The sequence below is a fragment of the Lonchura striata genome, chromosome 10 (genome assembly GCF_046129695.1).
Source record: "Lonchura striata isolate bLonStr1 chromosome 10, bLonStr1.mat, whole genome shotgun sequence".
Lineage (NCBI taxonomy): Eukaryota > Metazoa > Chordata > Aves > Passeriformes > Estrildidae > Lonchura > Lonchura striata.
The window spans coordinates 12,339,467-12,359,769 of record NC_134612.1 but is presented as its reverse complement, the minus strand read 5'-3'; the positions used below and the strand labels follow the sequence as shown (position 1 = coordinate 12,359,769).

Genomic DNA, 20,303 nt, shown 5'->3' with positions numbered 1-20,303 from the left:
AAGCCCATGTAATTTTTGGCCTATTCCCTATAAAAGCTTTACAGGCTTACATAAGCTAAACATTCAACCTGTTTCCTCAGAAACCAGTAACTCTTAGTGGGACATAACTGCAAGAAGAAACTGCATGTGCAGTGATTACACAAGGAGAAATGGTGAAGATTCAACTTTTATTGCCATGATATGTCCATGTGAGCTATACCATATTAATCTTAATAAAGAGTGACCACAAAATGTTCAGCTCATCTAAAAGCATGTTAAAATGGCTTAATCTTAATGTCGAATCACCTACAAAATAAAAATGTTGTGTTAATTATTTTATGAGCATGTAGCTCCTTAATCTGTGAGGGAAACAAAGTAAAATTAGATCTGGTGACTGAAAACTAGAATAATTCAGATTAAAAATATGATTCCTTAGAAAAATATACCTGTCTTCATGACTTGTTTTCTTCAAATAAAGACTCGATACTGTAATTGATGCATATTTCTAGTCTGAATATAAAATAAATGAGAGGTTCTTTATGTGGGAGGCTTCATGAAAACTGGCCCAGAACTGTCTTACAACATTATCCACTGTTTCTTAAAACCTTTTCAAAACAAAATGGTACAGTTTCTAACAGGCTGTCATTAACTCTGACTGTGGCCTGTGTGGAATGCCAACACACATCCACTGCCTCTGCAAACACCACTGATACTTTGCATCTGTCAAGTCTACTTTTCCCTAAATTTGGGTTGATGTTAAGACCATGTCATGCACAGTGGCTCTGTTTTTCATGACAATGAAGTTATACTGGCTTCATTGTTTTCCCATAAACATAAAATATTTATTCTTAATTTTTACAGAAATTAGGGCCTGGTTGTTTTCTCTAGCAAGGTTCAGCATTGTGTAAACCAGTGGTTCAGAGCTTTAGGATGAGTTTTGTACTTACCACAGCCTCTCCATAGCTGTTAGGCAAAAATCCAGAAATTCTTCTCTGTGATGGTGGTGAGGCACAGAAACAGGTTATCCAGAGAAGCTGTGCCTGTCTCATCCCCAGAGGTGTTCAGGGCCAGGCTGGATGGAGCTCTGGTCTAGTGAAAGGTTGGCATTAAATCATCATTGGCACTAAATGATCTTTGAGGTCCCTTCCCACCCAAACCATATCGTGATTCTGCGATCTCTTTTTGAAATAAATTCTAAAGGAGAGAATGAACCTGAAAAGACTGAAAAACCCAAATTGAGCCATAGTCTACTAATTATAAAGTAACAAAAAAACAGATAACAAAAAAGTAATATTTTATTGTGAGTTTCAACTCTAGTAAGGTTGGAACAATAAATTGGTAAATACTTCAAATTAATCCCTGAAAAAGGCTTGAAAGAATAATTGCATGAAATAAAGAATTGCAACTTATAAATCCTGTTCTGTATTTTCTGGGAAATTTTGTGCTGAAATTAAAGCAATAAAAGCAGTTCTTTATTTGGGGTATTTTTTACTGCTGCCTGCCCCTTGAGAATCTCAGGTTCTTTTGTGTCTACCAACCAAACTAAAGCATTAGCTTTTTGTTTACTGCCCAGAACGAATAACAAAAGAAGCATTAAGCCTTAAAACCTGTCCGTAAATTATCCTATGGGGGTTTTTTTTGGTTGTTTTGTTTTGGTTTTTTTTTGAGGGGGGAACAAAGAGGTAGGGTCAGGTGTCTATTGGCATTTTATTTTTCTTTTTCCTTTTTATAGCTTCTAATGTGTAAGGTTTCCAGTCAAGCAGAACATGGATGTCACATCCTCTGCCATGCACATCTTGAAATTCATAGAAATAAAAATTCATTTAATTGCTGCAATATAGCTCCTCAGCTATCTCGCTTCCTTGAAGTTCTTACGGTCAAATACTTCTGATTCCTGCCATATTAAGCACAACACTTGAATTACTGAAACATCTCTATAAATTCTAGGATGAAGATTTTAGGTAATTCTGACATTAATTAATTCTGATCCTGTGCTTTGCACTTGCTTTGTTTCTTTAACTAAAAATTACTGTCTGGATGAATGATACCTTATGAATTATTTTCTTTATCTCTACTGAAGTTGTAGTTACATCAGGTCATTATTTGAAAGTCTAAGTTACAGCTTAAGAGAAGAGCAGAAGACTGTAAATGACAAAACCTATACATTCTTAATTACTTTGTTGTATCTACACCATAGGATTTAAAGACCTTACACTGCACCTGTGTTAGTTGCAACAAGTGTTTTGTGAGTGACTTTTTGAACAAGTGAATTCAAGCCTGGTATAAATATGTAGAATTCTACCCAATGCAGTTTGCTTAGAGGTAGGTCCAGATCAGTTTTTTCCTATGATAAATTTCTCATTTTGTGATGTACAATAATATTTGCTGTGGTGTCACACAAAATGGTGATCTATGAGAGTATAAAAACCACATTTTGGCTGAAGAGTACCTGTGTTCAAAGGCTGTGTACAGCTTTGTGGAGAAAGGTGCACTGGCCATTGAGAAAATCTCTGTTAAACTTCAGAGAAAGCTTTCTTAGATATCTGAGAGTTGCTCTGTTTGTGAAATATCTCTACTGTGTATATTTTATCTTATTGTTCTAAAAATAAATAAAACCCACACAGGCTGATAAAAGTTGCTGTGAACCAAGCAAACAGGTGAAGATGTGGGAAATGCTGCCACTCCTAAACTGCCTGCCACTGATAAAACATGTCATGAATTTTCACAGCACAGTGGCTCTGTGCTCCCTAATAGAAGAGTTTAACTTCTGCTCTATGAATTTTGTCTTAAAGCACGATTTGTGACTCCCAAGAATTTATGATTCCCACAATGAAGAATATTTCTCCACCTGGGCTGACAGCTCTCGATATTCCTTGTGTCAACACCTCCCTACTTGTACCACTGCTCCCCTGCCCAGCAGACATTAAATAACAACATACACAGTGGCACACGAATCAGGAGGATTATCACCCCTTCTTACTGCAAAGTTAGCAAACAAGAAGAAGAAAACATGCAATTTTCAAACAGCTTAATAAAGGGGAACAAGTTAAAATAAATATAAGTGCAAGAGCTGGGTAGAAAAGCAGATAAATCCCCACATATGTTCAGGGAGCAAGGTGTGTGCCAGTCTGTGCTAGGAGAGAAGAAAAATTGAAATTATTCAGGTGCACACACAGAAATAAAGCAGTATTTCCTGCTCATCCAACTACAGCAGTAAATAATGTACTTTTTAAAATTCTGTTTCTGTTCAGAGCCTTAAACTACCTTTCTCCTGTGGTTAAAAACTGCCCTCACAAACCCAGGAAGGGGAGACAAAATAAGTTCCAATATGAAACACCTACGCACGTTCCTTCCAAGGTGAATATTACTGAATTCTACTGAATATTACTGGACTACTTATGTGTTTAAATTTGTACTCCAATATTTTGATAAATTGAAGTGTGGGTCATTCAACTTGACCCAAAACAAGCAACAAAAGAATCGCAGTCCAGACACTGCTCAGAAAAGGCTCAACACAGTAACTTTCTTATATAAATTAACTCCTATGCTAGTAAAGAAAAATGCAAGAAATAATTAGTAGTTTTAAACGAATTAATCGATATTTAGAAAATAGGTAATTGTAGTCATGGAAGATATTTAAAGTATGTGGCATTCTTTTAGCAAGTAAGAGAGGGAGTTTCTTTTTACTAAATATTTAATCAAAAGAGATAAAAAAATCTCTGCAAAATCTCCTTCAAGCCACTAGAGGATGAGTACTCCTCCATCAAAATAAATAGTTAAGCTGTAATGTAGCTTATCTACGCCACACTAATAAGCTATTAGGGTGGTAATACAATTCAAATCCTAGCTAGTGTAAATGAGGGAGACAGCTTGAATCCTTATTGAATACTAAGATTAGTAATTTGTTTATGGAAACCTGACTATAAAATTATTTAAATTATGCACACTGGAACATTAGTATGCATAAAAAGAAATAGCATTTAAAAAAATGACTAAGTAATTGGGCAAGCATAATATCTTCTGTTGTAAGGTTAAATATTTCCATATTAAAATAATATAAACATTGTTTATATATTCTGTGAAAAGCTAAGAAAAATGTGATGAAGATATGTACAATCTGACTCGGAGCACTGTGTTATGTCCTGCTTGGTCAGTTCCATTGGTTGACCAGCTTATTTTCAAAGTAGTTATTTTCTGCAATTACCAGGCTACTCCACCAACAGAATTCATTGTCTAGTGTAGCTGTCAGTCCTGAAACCATATTTTCCAATGCTTATCTAAAATGTCTTACTCCTAAAAACCTTCAGATATAGACGAGAATTATTGAACCCTTTGGGGGTACAGGAAAATCTGGAAAAGAGAGTCACTGCATAACTGACTGTTCAGCCATCCTCTTTGATAGGGGACGTCAGTCAGTGGCTCAACACAATTAGCATGGGCCAGAAGCAGAGCTGGAGCAGAAAGATGGGTCAGCTTCGAGAGGAGAACATCTTTTCAGATTGTCTGGTTTTGATAATCAGTTCTATAAAATTTTTAGAGAACTGGCCGAAGCTTGTTATTAACAAGTATCTTTGACAGCCTGTGCAGAAAGGTGAAGTCCTATGAGACTGCAAAAGGACAAACCTTATTGAGAAGGAGGACAGAGAGAATTACGGCCCTGCTGCTTTAACAGCAAATCCCAGAGCAACCTGGGATATATACAAGTTATTTGAGAGCACTTGGAAGATAACAGGGAGACAGCAGCAACCTCTGTGGACTTATCAAGAACAAATCCTGTCAAATGTAAAAGGAGTCGGTTCGAGCAGAGCGGTCACTGCAGCGCCCGGGCCGCAGCAGGCGCGGAGGCAGCAGAGGGAGCCGGAGCGGCACCGAACGCGCTGCGAGGAGGGAACGGGGCTGGGGAAACATATCGTGGTCAAGCTGCTTGATACCCTGATGAATTTTCAGTTCGCTTAGCACCACCAGTTATTTCTGCTCGTGATAGAGGTTTTGGCCATAAATGAAGTGTGACACTTAATGAAAATTGTAAGCAGGAATCCTCCTGTACCCTGCAATATGGATGTGAGAAGTCATTAGTTATGAAAAATTCAAATACTTCGCTTTTGCAGAAGCAAATTAATAGAAGGCCAAAGAACAGGGGTTATCTCTCTGTTCTGTTAGCTGATTAACAGATCTCGTACCTTAGTGCTAGTAAGAGGTAGTAGAAAAACACCCAGAAGACTGCTAAAATAAAAATCGATTTTTAAAAATCAGCCGTAGGTAATCTCACTTGAGAAAACATACACGTTCTTTGCAGTATGAAGAATGATACGATTAGTGTTTATGCTTTTCATTTGACCTGCTTCGGTCTCAACAGAACTTTAAAGAAATCATCAGTGAATTTCACTTGTGAGGCAGTAAATAAACAGCAATCGGTGAGCTGATCTCAGGCCGGAGCGTCCCTCCCCGGCTGCCCGCCTAAGCCAGGGCAGCGCTCGGTCCCGCCGGGCTCCTCTGCGCCGTCCCGGGCCCCGGCCGCGGGCGGAGGCCCGGCAGCGCGGAGTGCCCCTCGGGCGGCTCAGGAACGCGCTGCTCCCGTTTAGGGGCGCAGCGCCGCTCCCCGCGCCCCGGCAGCTCGGCACAGCCCCCGCCGGCGGGACGGGGCTGGTGCGCGGTCCCGGCCGCTGCGCCCGGGCTCGGCCCGGCCCGGGGGTCGCTGCACACCCGGTCCCGGTCCCGGTCCCGGCCCCGCTGTCCCGGTCCCGGCCCCGCTGTCCCGGTCCCGGTCCCGGTCCCGGCCCCGCTGTCCCGGTCCCGGCCCCGCTGTCCCGGCCCCGGCCCCGCTGTCCCGGTCCCGGTCCCGGTCCCGGTCCCGCTGTCCCGGCCCCGGCCCCGGCCCCGCCGCCCCTCAGCCCGTCCCGCCGGGCCCGCGCGCCGCGGGCGGGCGGCGCCCCCTGGCGGTCCCGCGGCGGCGCGGCAGCGGCTCCGCCCCGGCCCGGCCCCGCCCGCCCGTTGCCCGGGGAACGCGGGCCGGGAGCAGCAGGGCGGCCGCTGCCTCCATCCCTCCATCCCTTCTTCCCTCCCTCCCTGCCGCCGCCAGGAGCGGAGCGGCGCCCGCACCTCACGCCCCGCCGCCATGCCCCGAGCCGCCCCGCTCCTGCTGCTGCTGCTGCTCGCCCTGGCCGAGCGCCGCGCCTGCCTCCCCGCGCCGGCCAGCGCCGCGCCCCCCGGCCGGGACCCCTGCCTCAGCCAGCCCTGCCGCAACAACGGCACCTGCTCGCCGCTGCCGCCGCCCCGCCGCCTCCAGCTGATCCTGCCCCAGCCCCCGATCGGCTACAGCTGCACCTGCCCCCCGGGGGTCACCGGCGACTCCTGCCAGGTAAGGGGCGCGCCTCAGCGCCGCCCGCCCGCCGCGCGTCCTTGTGCCTGTCCCTGCCCTTGGGTGTCCCCGCGCTCTGCGGGCACAGAGCGAATGTTCTCCCCCCGGCCCATCTCACCCCTGCCCCGTCCGCGGGCGGCTCTGCCCGCCCTGCCGCGCTCCGCATCCCGCCCTTCCCGCTGCCCTGCGCCGGCCCTGGCGCCCCGGCCGGCCCCGGTCCGTGGCGGGCGGTGTCGCGTCCTCCCCGCCCCGCTCGGCCGCTCCCCCGCCGGCTCCGTTCCCGGCCGCCGCGGGCACCCGGGGCTGCCGTGCCCCGGCGCTTCCCGGGCTTCCCGAGGAGCTGCCGGCCCTGAGGGCTGCGAGCAGCGCCGGGAGCCGCGGCCCCGGGCGGCGGACGGAGCGGCTGGGGCTCCGGGCTCGGTCGGGGCTCGGGAGGACGGGGCTGAGCCCCGCGGTGCCCGCCAGGTTAATGCCGGTACTTCAGCCAGCCCCGCCGCCCAGACCTCGCAGGTTATTTAACACCGATTTACTGGAAGGTGAAAAGAATGGTCCTTGGAAGCGGATGCTCTACTGCACTGAATGCTAGTCCTTAAATCGTGTCTCCAGTGGTTATTTTCATAGGCTAGGAGTGCTCGCTCCCACATTTCGGGTGGCTTTTGAATTGATCTTGAATTCTGAAAGACCGGAACGCTCAAAGTAGGGATAATGATCTAAAATACAGAGAAGCAATAAGAATATATCTCTTAATGTGCTTGGTCATATAGGGACCTAATGTAATGTAATATTTGAATTTAATTACTGTAACATGCAATAGTATTTTTTTTCTTTTTTTCCCTTTTGTCTCTAGCATTAAGGATCTTTGTTATCATGTTAAGAAATTCACAAACACTCAGTTTTGTCTATCTCCAGATAAGGAAAAGCCGGTGCAGGTACACAGAGGTTTGTTTCCTGCATGTGTATATGCTGGGGTACTTTCCGTGACAGTGGTGTACAAAGGGCTCTGTGGATGGACAACCATTGCTTTGTCAATGCTCTTGCTTGTAAGTGCATTTGACATGGAAGCAAATGACTTCAAGTAATTTCAGTCAGCCTTTTAGTCTTTATTTTCTCGTTCCTTTGTCCTGTAGTGTCTGAACTATACTGCTAAATAGATGAAAGGGATAATACGTTTACTGAAGACTTAATGTGTAGTCGAGTGTAAGAGTGATTGTAAAGTAGGAGCGCTATGCACAGAGTTCTCTGCTTCCCTTGAAATGCCTCAACTGGTTCAATGTAACAATGAAAGTGAAAATATTTACACTAATGAGATTCTGTAAAATCGGAGAGATGAAAGTGGATTAAAGAGATTTATCTTTGGCTATTTTAGATCTTGTCGTAGGAGTTTACTATGCTTCTATCTCTACAAAGAAAGAGAGCGCTGTGTGTTTGCTTCTGCACATTGCTGTTAGACTTAAGTGTCTGAGATCGACGACTGAAAGATTAATGACCCTTTTGAAGACCTAGTAAAATGTAGCACTTGCTGCCATCACACCTCCTATGAAGTGTTGTGCCTGGGGATCTGGGTTTAATTGTTTGTCTAATAAAAGACATAGGCAATGTTTTCACAGCAGTTATGCATTCTATTAACTAATAACAGGAGGCTTATGGTGTTATACATTTGTTTCTTTTTATAAAACAGTGAGTAATGACCTCTGCAAGGAACACTGATAAAGAAATGAGTGCCACTTTTAGCTATCACATCAGCAGTTTTAAGTGTGGATACCAGGTAGTTCCGGAAAGTTAATATGGTTTTGAAATGTAACTTTAAATGGAGACCAGGAAGGATTTTTTAAGGGTGTAAAATAAACACAGTATGCCCATCTTTGAGGTTTTGCTCATTTTATCAAAATAAGGAATAAATGTACAAATGCATTACTTCTTGTGTTGCTCTGTCATTCAGATACCTCAGAGCTTAACAGCTGCCCTAATAGTTTAAACTTCCACAAAGAAAGGTCACGTTTTCTAATTCAGTGACAGTAAATAACCATAATGATTTAAAAAGAACTGTAAGGATTTTTTCATGTATCATTACAGGTTATGAGAAAACTATTGGCTAAATCAGGGTATCACTGGGATATATCTAGATAGGGATTTTTGTCTTAATGCTGCAGTTGGTACTGAACAGTTGGACTCATAGAGGGAAATGCCAGGAAGGGAAGAAAGAATGGGAATTATTGTCTTTAAATACTCAGATCATGGAAAGTGAGTTTGAATTTTTGGAATTTATGGTCCTGGATGGAATTATTTCTGGTTTGGAATTTATGATTCTTGGAGTTCTTTGGGAATTCCAGCTTCCCTTAAAAGATAGAATTAACTTTCACATTGCTTCTTGTAGTGAAGGCAACATTTCAATGATTCTGCTCAGATGTGTCGAGATTTTAGAATGAAGACAAAATGTTCTCAATGTGCCTGTGAGTCAGCTGGGCATGGTGAAGTTGATAATGCAGAAAGATTGCTGAGAGTCAAACCTGGAGACTGAACAGCAATTTTACCCCTGAATATTTTACTGTAACTAGTTTTGATGAATCTGTGGATGCTGGTGCTGGCATGGGAAAAGAATAAAACTGACATCACGTAAACATGAGGTACTTCTAGAAGTCCAGAGCTTTCCTATCACCAAGTGATGTATTTTACTGGGGCAAGCCAATTCCATGATTTCATGTTATAATTGCTTTAGTAACTCATTATTTATTTAACAACAGAAATTACAGGTCCTTCTAGTACATCCACCCCATGAATTATGTATTTGTACATACCTCACATTATTTATGCTTTGAATATACTTTGCTTTGCAAATGTCAGGCTTTTTTTTTTTTTTTTTTTCTCTTTTATGGATTATCTGCTTCTTCTTTGTGGGACATTGCTCTAATTTACCTCCATTTCTTTTCGTGCTTCTGAATTTTTTCCCCACTTCTCTTTACAACACTTCTAGTCTCTAAGGGAGACATAGAATTACTGTTTTGAAGTATCTTATACTTTGGTCTGAGCAAAGAAATCCCATGTATTCCCAAGGAAATTGTACAAAAATTATAGTGAAATCAACTGCCTTTTTTCTGTGGGAATTTGAAATTGGCCATTTTTCAGGTTTACACTGAGGGAATTTGATGAAATAAACTGAAATGAACAGATACTAAAGTACCATTAACTTTATAATCCCTAATTTTTTATTTGTGTTTTACTTTTAAAACAATATTTTTATATGACTAATGTAATCACTACTGTGTTATGTTTAATGATATACAGAATCCAATAAAATAGTTTTTCTTGACCCAGAAAGTTGTATGTAAAAATTAATTTGTGTTAGTACTTCATGAAATAATTTTAGAGACATAAGGCACACAATAAGTAGTTAGGAAATAAAAAACCTTCATGATCAATTTTGTAATTTGCTTAAAAATACAAAATTGGAACTTAGCTAATTGCATTGAATTGCATTATGTTTATTTGATCCCATGCTAGTGCTAATTTCATTAAAAGGCTATCACATGAAGAAATATTAAATTATTAATGTATTTTAAAATACTGTCATACATACTTTGTTTTAGTTGCTTGTCTTGCTTGTTTTTTTAATTTAATTTTTTTCTCTCTCTTTTGGTTGATAATTTTCTCTCATTCTTTTACTTTGCTACTTTTTAATATATTTTTAGTTTTTTTATAGATTGACAGTAATGAAAACTAGAAAACAAATAGCATCCAAGCATACTGAAGCAGTGCTCTGACTTCGCAGCAGTTCTCTTCTATCCAGTCTGATTAGTGATGAGTGACTGTTCCACTTCTGAGCGTGACGTGGTAGCCACTGGTGCAGTGCATTTTTGAGATAGTGTTCAAGTAACTCTTTTAGTAGCAAAGAGTTCTCTTTGGTCTTGAGGATGATTTGTTGTGTTTACTGGTTGTATTTCCACAACTAGAACAGAAAATATTTTTTAGACATAATTATGGACATTTTATTTATAATGGAATTCTAGAAGGATGTAGCCTGAGTTTAAAGAAGTCAAGGAAGGAACTGATACTGTAAAAACTGGACAATAGATTGCATTTTAAATTTTGTTCTTATAATTACTTTTTACTTTTTAAAGTGATTTTTTTATTTCCCTCCTGAATCTCTGCCTGATTGTTCTTCATTCCCTCCCTTTTGTTTTGTACATTTGAATGCCAGATGAATTTACTTTTGTCTTTGATCATAGTATTTGAATGTTTGTAGACTTTAGTGCAGGGATTTCAGGATTTTATGTCCTTTGACCCCCGCTTTTGTATTTTTATCTTGTGTTGGGTTTTTGCTTCTTTTTTCTTTGAATATTTTTTTTTTTTTTGTCTCAATAGATTTCTAGTAATGTGTTTAATGCTGAATGCAGAAATCCAGACTTAGCAAATTGCTGCAGGAGGAAGGATTGTTGTTACTTGGCTCACTGGTCTAATACTTCAGTGTGAGCAGTGTGAATTACATTGGCCAGGTTATTTCAGGTTGCACTGGACAGTGCTGTGTAAAAGGACATCCTTTAATCTAACTGCTAAATCACCTTGGTGTCAGTATCCTGATTAATTCCTCACATGATTCTGTTTTCTATTAAGTGCTGACATCCCTTCTGAACACTCTCCAGTCCATAAATTAGTAATGAATTCTCTAATATATTGAAAATGCTATTTTTCCCATTCTGTACTTATTAATGAAGGGTATATACTTAGATTATGTGGTTCTTGTGATTCAAATGTTTTGTGATGTGACCACTGTGTTTGCTCTTTTACCTTTAATAAAGATAACATGTAAAGTTAGCAGATGCCCTCAAATATTCTTTTATTTGGATGTCCTTTGGCCCGAGTTTTGAGATACCATGTTATTTCCTTCTGACTAGCTCTGCTCACTCTTGCAGTACTTTCAGGATACAGAATTTAAATATTTGCACTCATTAATATACTGTGTGTGAGAAGAGTCTGTGGGACCTAAGTTTTTACTTGGAGGCATCAAAGGGGGATCCAAGTGCTCTTCTCAACCACCTAATGGGTGGTCATGGAGAGCAGGAGCAAGATTTTTCCCAGATGTGATCAGTGAAAAGAGAGGGGGCACACATCTTATAGAAGGGGAAGTCCCAGAAATCTAAGGAAAAAATTCCTTGCAATGATGGTGGTCAAACACTGGAATAGACATTTAGAACAGTTGTAGGACCTTCATCCTTGGAGATTCTGAGCTTGTGTGGCCAAAACCACCCAACCACTCAAGCACTGTGACCTGAGCAGGGCTTGGAGAAGAGAACTCTCTCAGGTTCCTTCCAGTCTAAACCATTCTGTATATACACACACCTGTATTTTTTTCTTCCCCATTAGATTTTGCATTTGTCTATTAGTCTTGTCCTGTTCCTGCCTTCCCTTTGCTGGAAATCTGAATTATTTCTTTGTTGTTATATATGTCTGTTTTACATCAAGTTTAAACTGTACTTGGATGCTGACAAACTTCCTGCCATGCAGGCAGGACTCCTAAGATGGCAATGTTACTGTTAGATATCTGAAAAATGAATTCCAGGACACTTAGTTTACATCTACTATAGTCACAAATTACTATATTCACATTCCACCATCATTGTTGAGTTTGTTTTCAATTTACAATTGTGTGTCACATGGAATTTATGGGTGTAATTTGTTTTCTGTGAGTTCTTGTGGTCTGCAAGTGCAGTATTGTCCAGGCACCTCGTGAACTCTCATCTCCAGGGTCGCAGTGGAGCTGGTGAAGTTCTGCAGTGTGGCAATGTGTTGTTTCAAATAGCACAGAATAAATAAATGTGAAAACTAGTTTCTACGCCCAATTTCTTTGAGCTTTTAGAACATCTGGTTTCTCTAAGTGTAGTAGAAATGTATTTCCAGTTAAAAATTTAAGCTTTTAAAATTAGCATCTTGCCTTGAAGCATATAATGTGAAAATATGTAAGAGTCTGCTCAGCAGTTTCCTAAGCAGTCAATAAAAAATTGTGCTGTGATTTTTGCCATGGGATCTAAACAAATTTATTGTAAATATCTGTAGAATAAAACTGGAATGATGTAATAACCCAGACTGTCTCAGTTATATGAGAGGTTTTTATTTAGGTATCATCTAGACACTGACCTTTGGAATCTTTGTATTGTCTTTTCCAATATCTCAAATGCCTCCCTTTAAATTAGTTAAAAATAGTTCATTTTAAAGGCTAGTCAGGTCATTACATATAGTGCAAACTATTTTGTTCTGAAAAATTCCATAATATAAATGAAAGTTTCATGTATTGCTTTCAATACAATAATTTTTTTATGATTGAAGATTGCAAAAAGCTGGATCAGGTGTAAAGTAACTGAATAATAATAGAAGATATGCTATGCTAAGATGCTTCAGCTTTTCATACGCTGTATTTTATTGCAGTTTATGCTCTTTGATCTAAGAGAATCAGTTTGTAATCATATCTGCTTAAAATCCACCATTGTTTTACTTTCCTTTGAAATAATGTAACTTGATGTTGTCATGTGTGTATTGAGTAGCTCTGCAACTCATCTTTAGTGGAGCAAGTTCCCAATGGAAATGGACTTGAATGCCTTGGTTCAGTGTTACAGGAGTAGCAATAATAATGTCAGTAATTTCAGAAGTGGTATTTAGCAAGATCTCACTTACCATGGGATCTTGAGTCTAGAAATCTTAGCAGATGATTAATTAAAATTAAAATTCTGATTTAATAGGCTGATATGGGTTTGCTGAAAACAGTGTCCACTTGACTACAAGTATAGGTTGGTTGGTTTTTGGTTTTGCAGTTGCTTTTAGTGCTCTCACAGCTCACTCTGTTCTTGTTAAATATCAAACCCCCATTATATTTTGTGTTACATTTGTGTTCCAGTTAATCCCATATCTTAATTTAGTGGAAAATAATAATTTTGCTAGTTTTCATTTTCAGTTTTTCAATATAATTGCATTCCCCTGTTGTATTTTTTTCCCTCTGAAAATAAGTTATTCCACTCTTTCCTCTCTGTGAATATAGTGAATATTTTTCTTTTTGCAATGCCCTTTCTGAAAGGAGTCAGTCAGTTAATGGTATTGCTATTGTTTGTTGGTTAATCTAAAAAAAAAGGTTTTGTGCAATACCAAATTACATTTTTATGTATGCTGAGAGGTTACCTGTCTCTTGCCAACTGCACTAGAGGGAAGGCTTCGATAATATTAATCTTTTTAGTATACTTTTGATTGATGTGATAAGCTTAGCTCAGCAACCTGCCTAGATGTATGGTGATCCCCAAATGAAAGGATCCAAATTTACGGTGCGCCTGCATCAGTTGAAAAAACATTTTTTAGCAAAAGTAGGGCTAATTGCATTAAAATTTCATAGTGGCATTTAAGCCAAAAGCTGAAGGTAAAAGTAGCTTATTATGTACATTTGACACTGCAGAGCACTATTTATTAACAGTCTTGGGTTGGTTTTTAAGGAAAAAAGTTTTATTCAGCTTTTTGGTTCTGTATAGTTTTTCCAATTTACTTGTTACTGGAATAAAATAAACGCCAAAATAAATGTTCTCTGTAGCAACAGTTTTCATTTGTCAATACGAATTCACAAAACAGAAATTGTAATTTTATTACTAGAAAAAAGATCGTAATCTGTGATTAATTTGTAATTTTCTAACAATTTTGTAACAAGAGAAAGACACATCAAAATAAACATTGAGGAAGTAGTATTTGCTTGGCCAGAAAACTCTTTAATTTTTCTATTGGCTGAGTGTAATCTCTTACAAAGAAGCACTCAGGAACTCAAAAGCTGATTTGTGTGCTGCATATGGAGCCTGTTTTATTTCAGCAATACATATCACTGTCCTATATTATTTTTCAAATTTGCTTGAATAATGACCTTGGTTTGCTTTACAATAATATAGGCTGTGACAATTATAATGTATTTTTAGTATTACATTCTGGTGTAAACCCTGAAAAAGTAGCTGTAAATTCTATAGAAAGGTCTGGAATTTATACATAGTGACTAGGAATGGGGATATCAGGATCTGGTTCTTGCAATTCTCACTGCCTTGCTGAGTCACACTGGGCAAAAACTCATAGAACCTTCTTACTTCCATTTCTCCTTTGTAAATTCAGTTAATCCTGGGTTTTCAAAAGGTTAATTTGTGAATAAATATAAAGACTGCTGAGTGAGAAGTACTTTATAGGGAAGCATAGTATTGAAATGCCAGATTCTGAATTACATATCAGTGATCCTATCAGGATACATTTAAATTCTAATGAAAAAAGCTTTCTTATTAAAGACAAAAAAAAAAAAATCAACCACTTGGACTATTTTTGTATCTGGCAAATATTCAGTCTAGCAGTTTACAGAATAATTTAGTTTCATAATGTTCTTTCCCACTGGAAACAGGGCAATATATGAATGACCAGTATTTCAAAGACTTCTGTAGCAAAGGTGTTTGTGAACAAGGTGCTCTTGAATAAGGTAAGAACAGAATTCCAATTGACAGTGAAAGTAGGGTTGTTTTACTGAGATAAGGTCACTGAATGTTAATGGTTTTGAGAACTCTGTTGTACCTCACCTATTAGTTGCAACAGCAGCTGTATTGTCAGTTTGAGAAGACTTTGAGGTAGCTCAAAGGTAGGAACAATAGCTGTAAAGAAAGTAAGGAGATAGGGTTCCTTTTCTTTCCAACAAGCCTCTCTTTCAGCCCAGGTAGCCCTTATCTGGTCCTTTGTGCTGGATCTAACAAAGCTGAAGCTTGTCAAAGACAAGTGTACAAGAGGAGGAGTAACTTCACTCAACCATGCCTATTCTGAATAAATAAACTCTGATTCTCTGGGAGGAATATCCATAAGTTTTGGTGGGTGTATCTGGTAGAAACTTCACTGAGCCTGAGTGCTCAACATGCAATTTAAAGATGTGCAGATAATGTCACAAGAAGGTAGAATGTTGTTCCCTTCTATGAACAAACAGTGCTTGGTTCCCTGAAATTACATTGAGGTAACTTTTTTTACAAGATAGAGAAGGCAGAAATAGAAAGCACCCCGAGAAAACTTGGTAATAGATATGGGAAGATTTTAATTATGTGGGATGGACTACTTGTTTACTTTTATACAGAGACAAACAGGAAGAGTCTGAAAGTAATCTCGTGACAAGAACAATCCCTTAAAAAAACAGTATCAGTGAAATAGTTAAATTATTTTGGGTATCAGCTATTAATCAAATCATGTGGCTAAATAAATGGACAATTTTTTGTAATTTTCCAGACTTAGTATTTGGTGTGATCTCCCTTTGAAATATATATTGGTTGTGTTTGTCCATAAGGACAGTAACTATCACCAAGAGCCCCAATGACAATTCTTCAGTTTCTTATTCAGCCTTAATGATTTGTGCATTCAATTCAGCAAATCTGTACAAATTAATGCAAATTTTATTTTTGCTTTCAAGGTGGTGTATGGTTTCTTCTGCTGAAGAAATTAAGCAAATAGTTAAATAGCTTTAACAAAATCAAATTAGTGAACGAATTTCTGTTATGGCTAACCAGAATAATTTTTTTAGGTTTCTTACACACTTAGCAGTCTATTAATAACTTGCAATTGACTGTATACTTGTACTTCTATTGTAATCTAATTTTCAGTCAAATTTAACCGTTTTCAGACAAACTGAACATTAAACAGAAGGAAGAAGGTATGTAAATGTCTAATAATAGTTTATGAGCTAAATGCCTCTTGTGTTCAGATTTCTAATTATGCTGTATGGTTGCAAGGCAGTTTTCTGGCATTTATTGTGACTATGGAACACCAAGGCTGTATGTGGGGATCTGAGAAACTTTCTCATTTGAGAATGTCTTTGAATTTCAGGGAGTTGGGTTACATGAGGTTTACTGACATGGGCAGGGTCTGTAAGATCAGATACTTGATTGATTCTTTTTAAGGCTACATTGTACTGTGTGATGATGGCATATGTGACAACTGAAGAAAATGGTGTTGAGTCCCCTGGGAAATTAACATGTTTAATTGAAAGAAGGACAAATTGACTTAATTTACATGACTGTAATAGACTCTAATGTTAAAATTTGTCTAACTATTGCCTTTTGAAAGTAATGGAAAGGTACTGAGTTGCTGTTACAGAAATTCTTGATAATCTTTCTGAGGACGTGTGGGGACCTGGCTTGTACAGAGGTTTCTAAAAATATGGAACATCTTTAGAAGGCTGCTTGGGACTTGACTGTGATATCATTTAAAGTCGATGTAAACTCATAGTAATTTTTCTGTCTATGAAAGTATTAAGTGTAAGTTTAGAAATTGTTATTTCAGTGGTCATTTGAGCTCTGCTTTCTTGGAATGTACCAAAGAAATTCTCTAAGGTGAAAGATTGCAGGAACAAGGTCAGCTGTGCCACTTGATTCCAAAGCACCTTTCTCCCCACTTAAACATCTTCCCCTGCAATCATCAAATTTCATAATTTTCTTTTCTGCAGATGAGTGAGAAAGGATGGATCATTAGTTACAGTGATTCTACCTTTTCACAAAGGCCTGCTATAAGAATAGCAGGATAGATCTATCAGTTAGATAGTTGCTCTCTGCTTATCAAGTCCTGCTGGTAGCAGTGTGTAGCAAACCAGGGTATGGTCCAAACTTTGCTGGTTTTTATTTAGGAACATTGAGGCTTTTCTGTTAATATAACATATTTGTGAGTGATTTAACCATACTATGTTTACATGAGACTTAATGTAAATCATCATAGTAATAAATTGAAGGATACTTTGGAATGACAGCAGTGCTAACAAACCTTAGTATGTGACACACAGCAAACGCAAATGTAGCATCTTACTCATTTTTGCATGATGCATGTGCTTTTCAATTTGTAATGAGTAGTGCAGCATCTTCCAACTTCAGATTTCTAGTTCTGAGGACATTTTTCTTTTCCAAGATACATTTGCATCCAGCTGTATTCTGTATTCTCAGATCTTCTAAGCTCCTTGCCTACGGTGTGGAAGTTCACCCCACTTGGAGGTGGGGCTTTTTCTGCCAGCAGCTATTGAGCTATGAGAGCTGCTTGCTGGCAGAGGCTCTTCCAGGCTTCTTGGCAGTGAGCAGGACAGTTCTGTGAAGCTGAAGTTCTGTGAAGTCTTGAGAATGTCAAGTTACCCTGGTAGTCTTAGGTCTTTGAAATCCTCTTCTCTGATTTTGAGAGTGGGGCTGCAGCTGGGGGCTTCAAGGGGCAGCATTCCCTGATATTGGAGCAGAACAGTAGTGCTGCAGAAAGGAGGTAAAATGTCAGAAACACAGCTGTGATTTGGCCTCCTCTGATTAGAGGTGCCAGCACAAAACTAATTTTAATCAATGAATTGTCGTTTTCTGATAACCCCTATGTTCACCTAGAAGTTTCTATCACTTGTGGTGTCTGGAGAGAAAAGTTCCTGAGTATTTAATGGTGTATTGATTTAGGTGTTAACCTTGCCATTACCTAATCTAATTTTGGAGATAACTCTAAGACTGTTGAGTACCAGTTGTTGATCTAAACAGTTTATTTTTCTCAGTCTTTTTAAAATAACAGAGATGAGGTTTTCTGTTTTTCAAGGGAATTGTAAAGATGTAAGGTTGATTGCTGATCAAGCTGAGCTGATTAAACTTGTATCCCTCATTTTAGAAGAATCTGCTTTTTTTCTAAGGACAATCATGTCAACCCAGAGGGAGCCAAAGTGCACGTAGGGATGTTCCAGTGCAGAAAAAAATTTGCAGTCATTCTACTGCAATTATGGATGAGTAGAATAATAAGTCATTTATAGTTCCTTCAAACCTCATGGAGTAAGTGGGATGAAGATGAGTGTGGAGTACAATATTATGTGTTTGCATTTCTTTAGTTAAGACATGAAATACAAGAAGCATTTGGGGAAAAAAAAGAAGACAAAAGTTAAACTTTATGGATGACTTTTAAGCTTGTATAACAAATAAGCTGAAATATGTGCCATAGATATCCATCGTAGAATGAGGAAATCAATACATTCAGGCTTAATGACAAAGCACTTGTGTTTGTGCTCTGGAGTTTGACAGTTATAGAAGCTTTGATTTCATGTACAAAATATGCTCTGAGCAAGGGAAGTTTGCATTGCTGCATTGGCTGGTTTGGAAAGGAGAGCTGGGCTGGGGCTCTGGTCTGACATCCACTCCCACAGCAGTGCTGCTCCTGAGCCACAAAGCTGCCCTTGCCTTTGACTTTCACAGGGTGTGGAATACTTTTGAGGATACTAGCTAGATGAGTAAATATATATTTCAAACGACCTTTAGAAGGCAGTCTATTTGAAATATTCTCTAGGTAAGTTTTTCTGATTTTCCTCTACCTTTATCAGAACAACATCTGTTTGATTCCCAGTTTGTTTGATGCTTAGGCATCTGTTCACTGCAGTTGCAGGGATGTAATTTTTGTAGCTTCTGGTGTTGTCTTTCAAGTGTGAGTTGCATAAATAAAGTTAGCTGCCAAAAATAGTTTTTATTTTCTTCTTAGACAAAGAGGATTTAGATGCTGAAAAATTCTGATAGCTTCTTTTCTTGCTTGACTTGCATTTCAATGGCATTGTGGGATTTTCTTTTCAGTACTGACAGCTCTTTAGGTATAACTAAAAGGATAGTTGGTTTGAATTTTCTGTCTCAGCTAGGTGAATTCACATAATAGAGAATTTGACTGTTGGCCTTTCCTTTAGCACCTTCCAGGTCTGAGTAAATGCATTAATGATGCTGCGTAGTGTTCCAGGTGTCCTTAGCGCTCTCACAGGTATGAAATACTATGAATTTCTCTGGTCCTATTATAATGTTATATACCATTGTTCATGTGGATACAGTAAACCACATTATTTTTAGCCATCTTTATGGATTTTTGAATTTTGCTTCTTCTAAGGTCAGCATAGTTTTTTAATACAGAAGCAGACATAGACATCTGCCATAGGATTTCACATGAATAGAAATATTAAGAACTAGTTTTTGGCATTAAGGTATGAACTGGGATATACAAGAAGCAGATAATTTAGAGAAAAAATAGTCAGTTTTCATTGCTAATGAATTTCCAAATATAATAATCATATTTATTCTCTTTTCCTTTTTTTTGGTAGCAAATCTGATATGCATTTCCACAGTGAATGCTAGAGAACTAACTAGAGTGATCCAGTTAGTTTTCACTTACTCCTTTAGACAAATTATGGACTTAGAGGTAAAATATTTTTTATTCAGCAGCAATAACCTCAGCAGTGACTTACCAGCTAGAAATATTAGCTACATTTTATTTCTGAGATATTTAGTGAAACTTGCTCAATGCTTGAAAAATTTAGTAGATTTCCTTGGTTTTGACTATCTTCTTAACCATGACTTTCACTTGTGACTTTCACTTAAGACTTAGGTCTTTAGTCTTTTTAGATCTCATTTCTGCTTTGGCCAATAACTAATGTGGAGGTCACTTGCCTTTTTGCTGAAGTCATATTGCAGAGTCATCTACATCAGCTTGGAAGTGTGAGTGGATTGCATCTCTTCTTATTCCAGTTTGAGTGAGAGGAGTCTTCTAGAAAAGAATTTTCTCCAAAATTCCTTTTTGTGAAATATGTTGGGAGTCAGTGTTTGTAAATCTTCTCTGCTGATAATTTTTGGTTTTATTTGTACGATTGAATTTCTGATGGATTAAGTCCTTCAATGAGTTTTTCCAGTTGTAGTTACAATTTCACAATTGTTTTACTGTTCCTGTTTATTCTGGAAAGATGTTTCTGGAAAGATATTTCTGGAACAGGTAGATGGCTCCTACCACCAAGCTAGCTGAGAATGGGAATTGAAAATCCTATGAAGCACAGAGGCATCATTCTGAACAAAATTGTTTTCAAGATTTTGCTATAAAATTAAAAATGCTTTCTGGAAAATCAGATGACTCTTACTAAAAAGAACTCTTACTAGTGCTGCAATTCATCTTCTTGTTTTGTTTCAACGAACTAGAT

General features: G+C 39.0%; 1 protein-coding gene across 1 annotated transcript in view; it reads left to right on the top strand.

Moving 5' to 3' along the window:
• The first annotated feature begins 5,964 nt into the window (after nucleotides 1–5,964).
• Nucleotides 5,965–20,303, top strand: part of DNER (delta/notch like EGF repeat containing) — a 110,567-nt gene continuing 96,228 nt past the window's right edge. Inside the window, exon 1 of the mRNA XM_021536795.3 lies at nucleotides 5,965–6,337. Coding sequence (XP_021392470.1) covers nucleotides 6,095–6,337 — 243 coding nt within the window. The 5' untranslated portion in view covers nucleotides 5,965–6,094. The remainder of the gene's footprint in view (nucleotides 6,338–20,303) is intronic.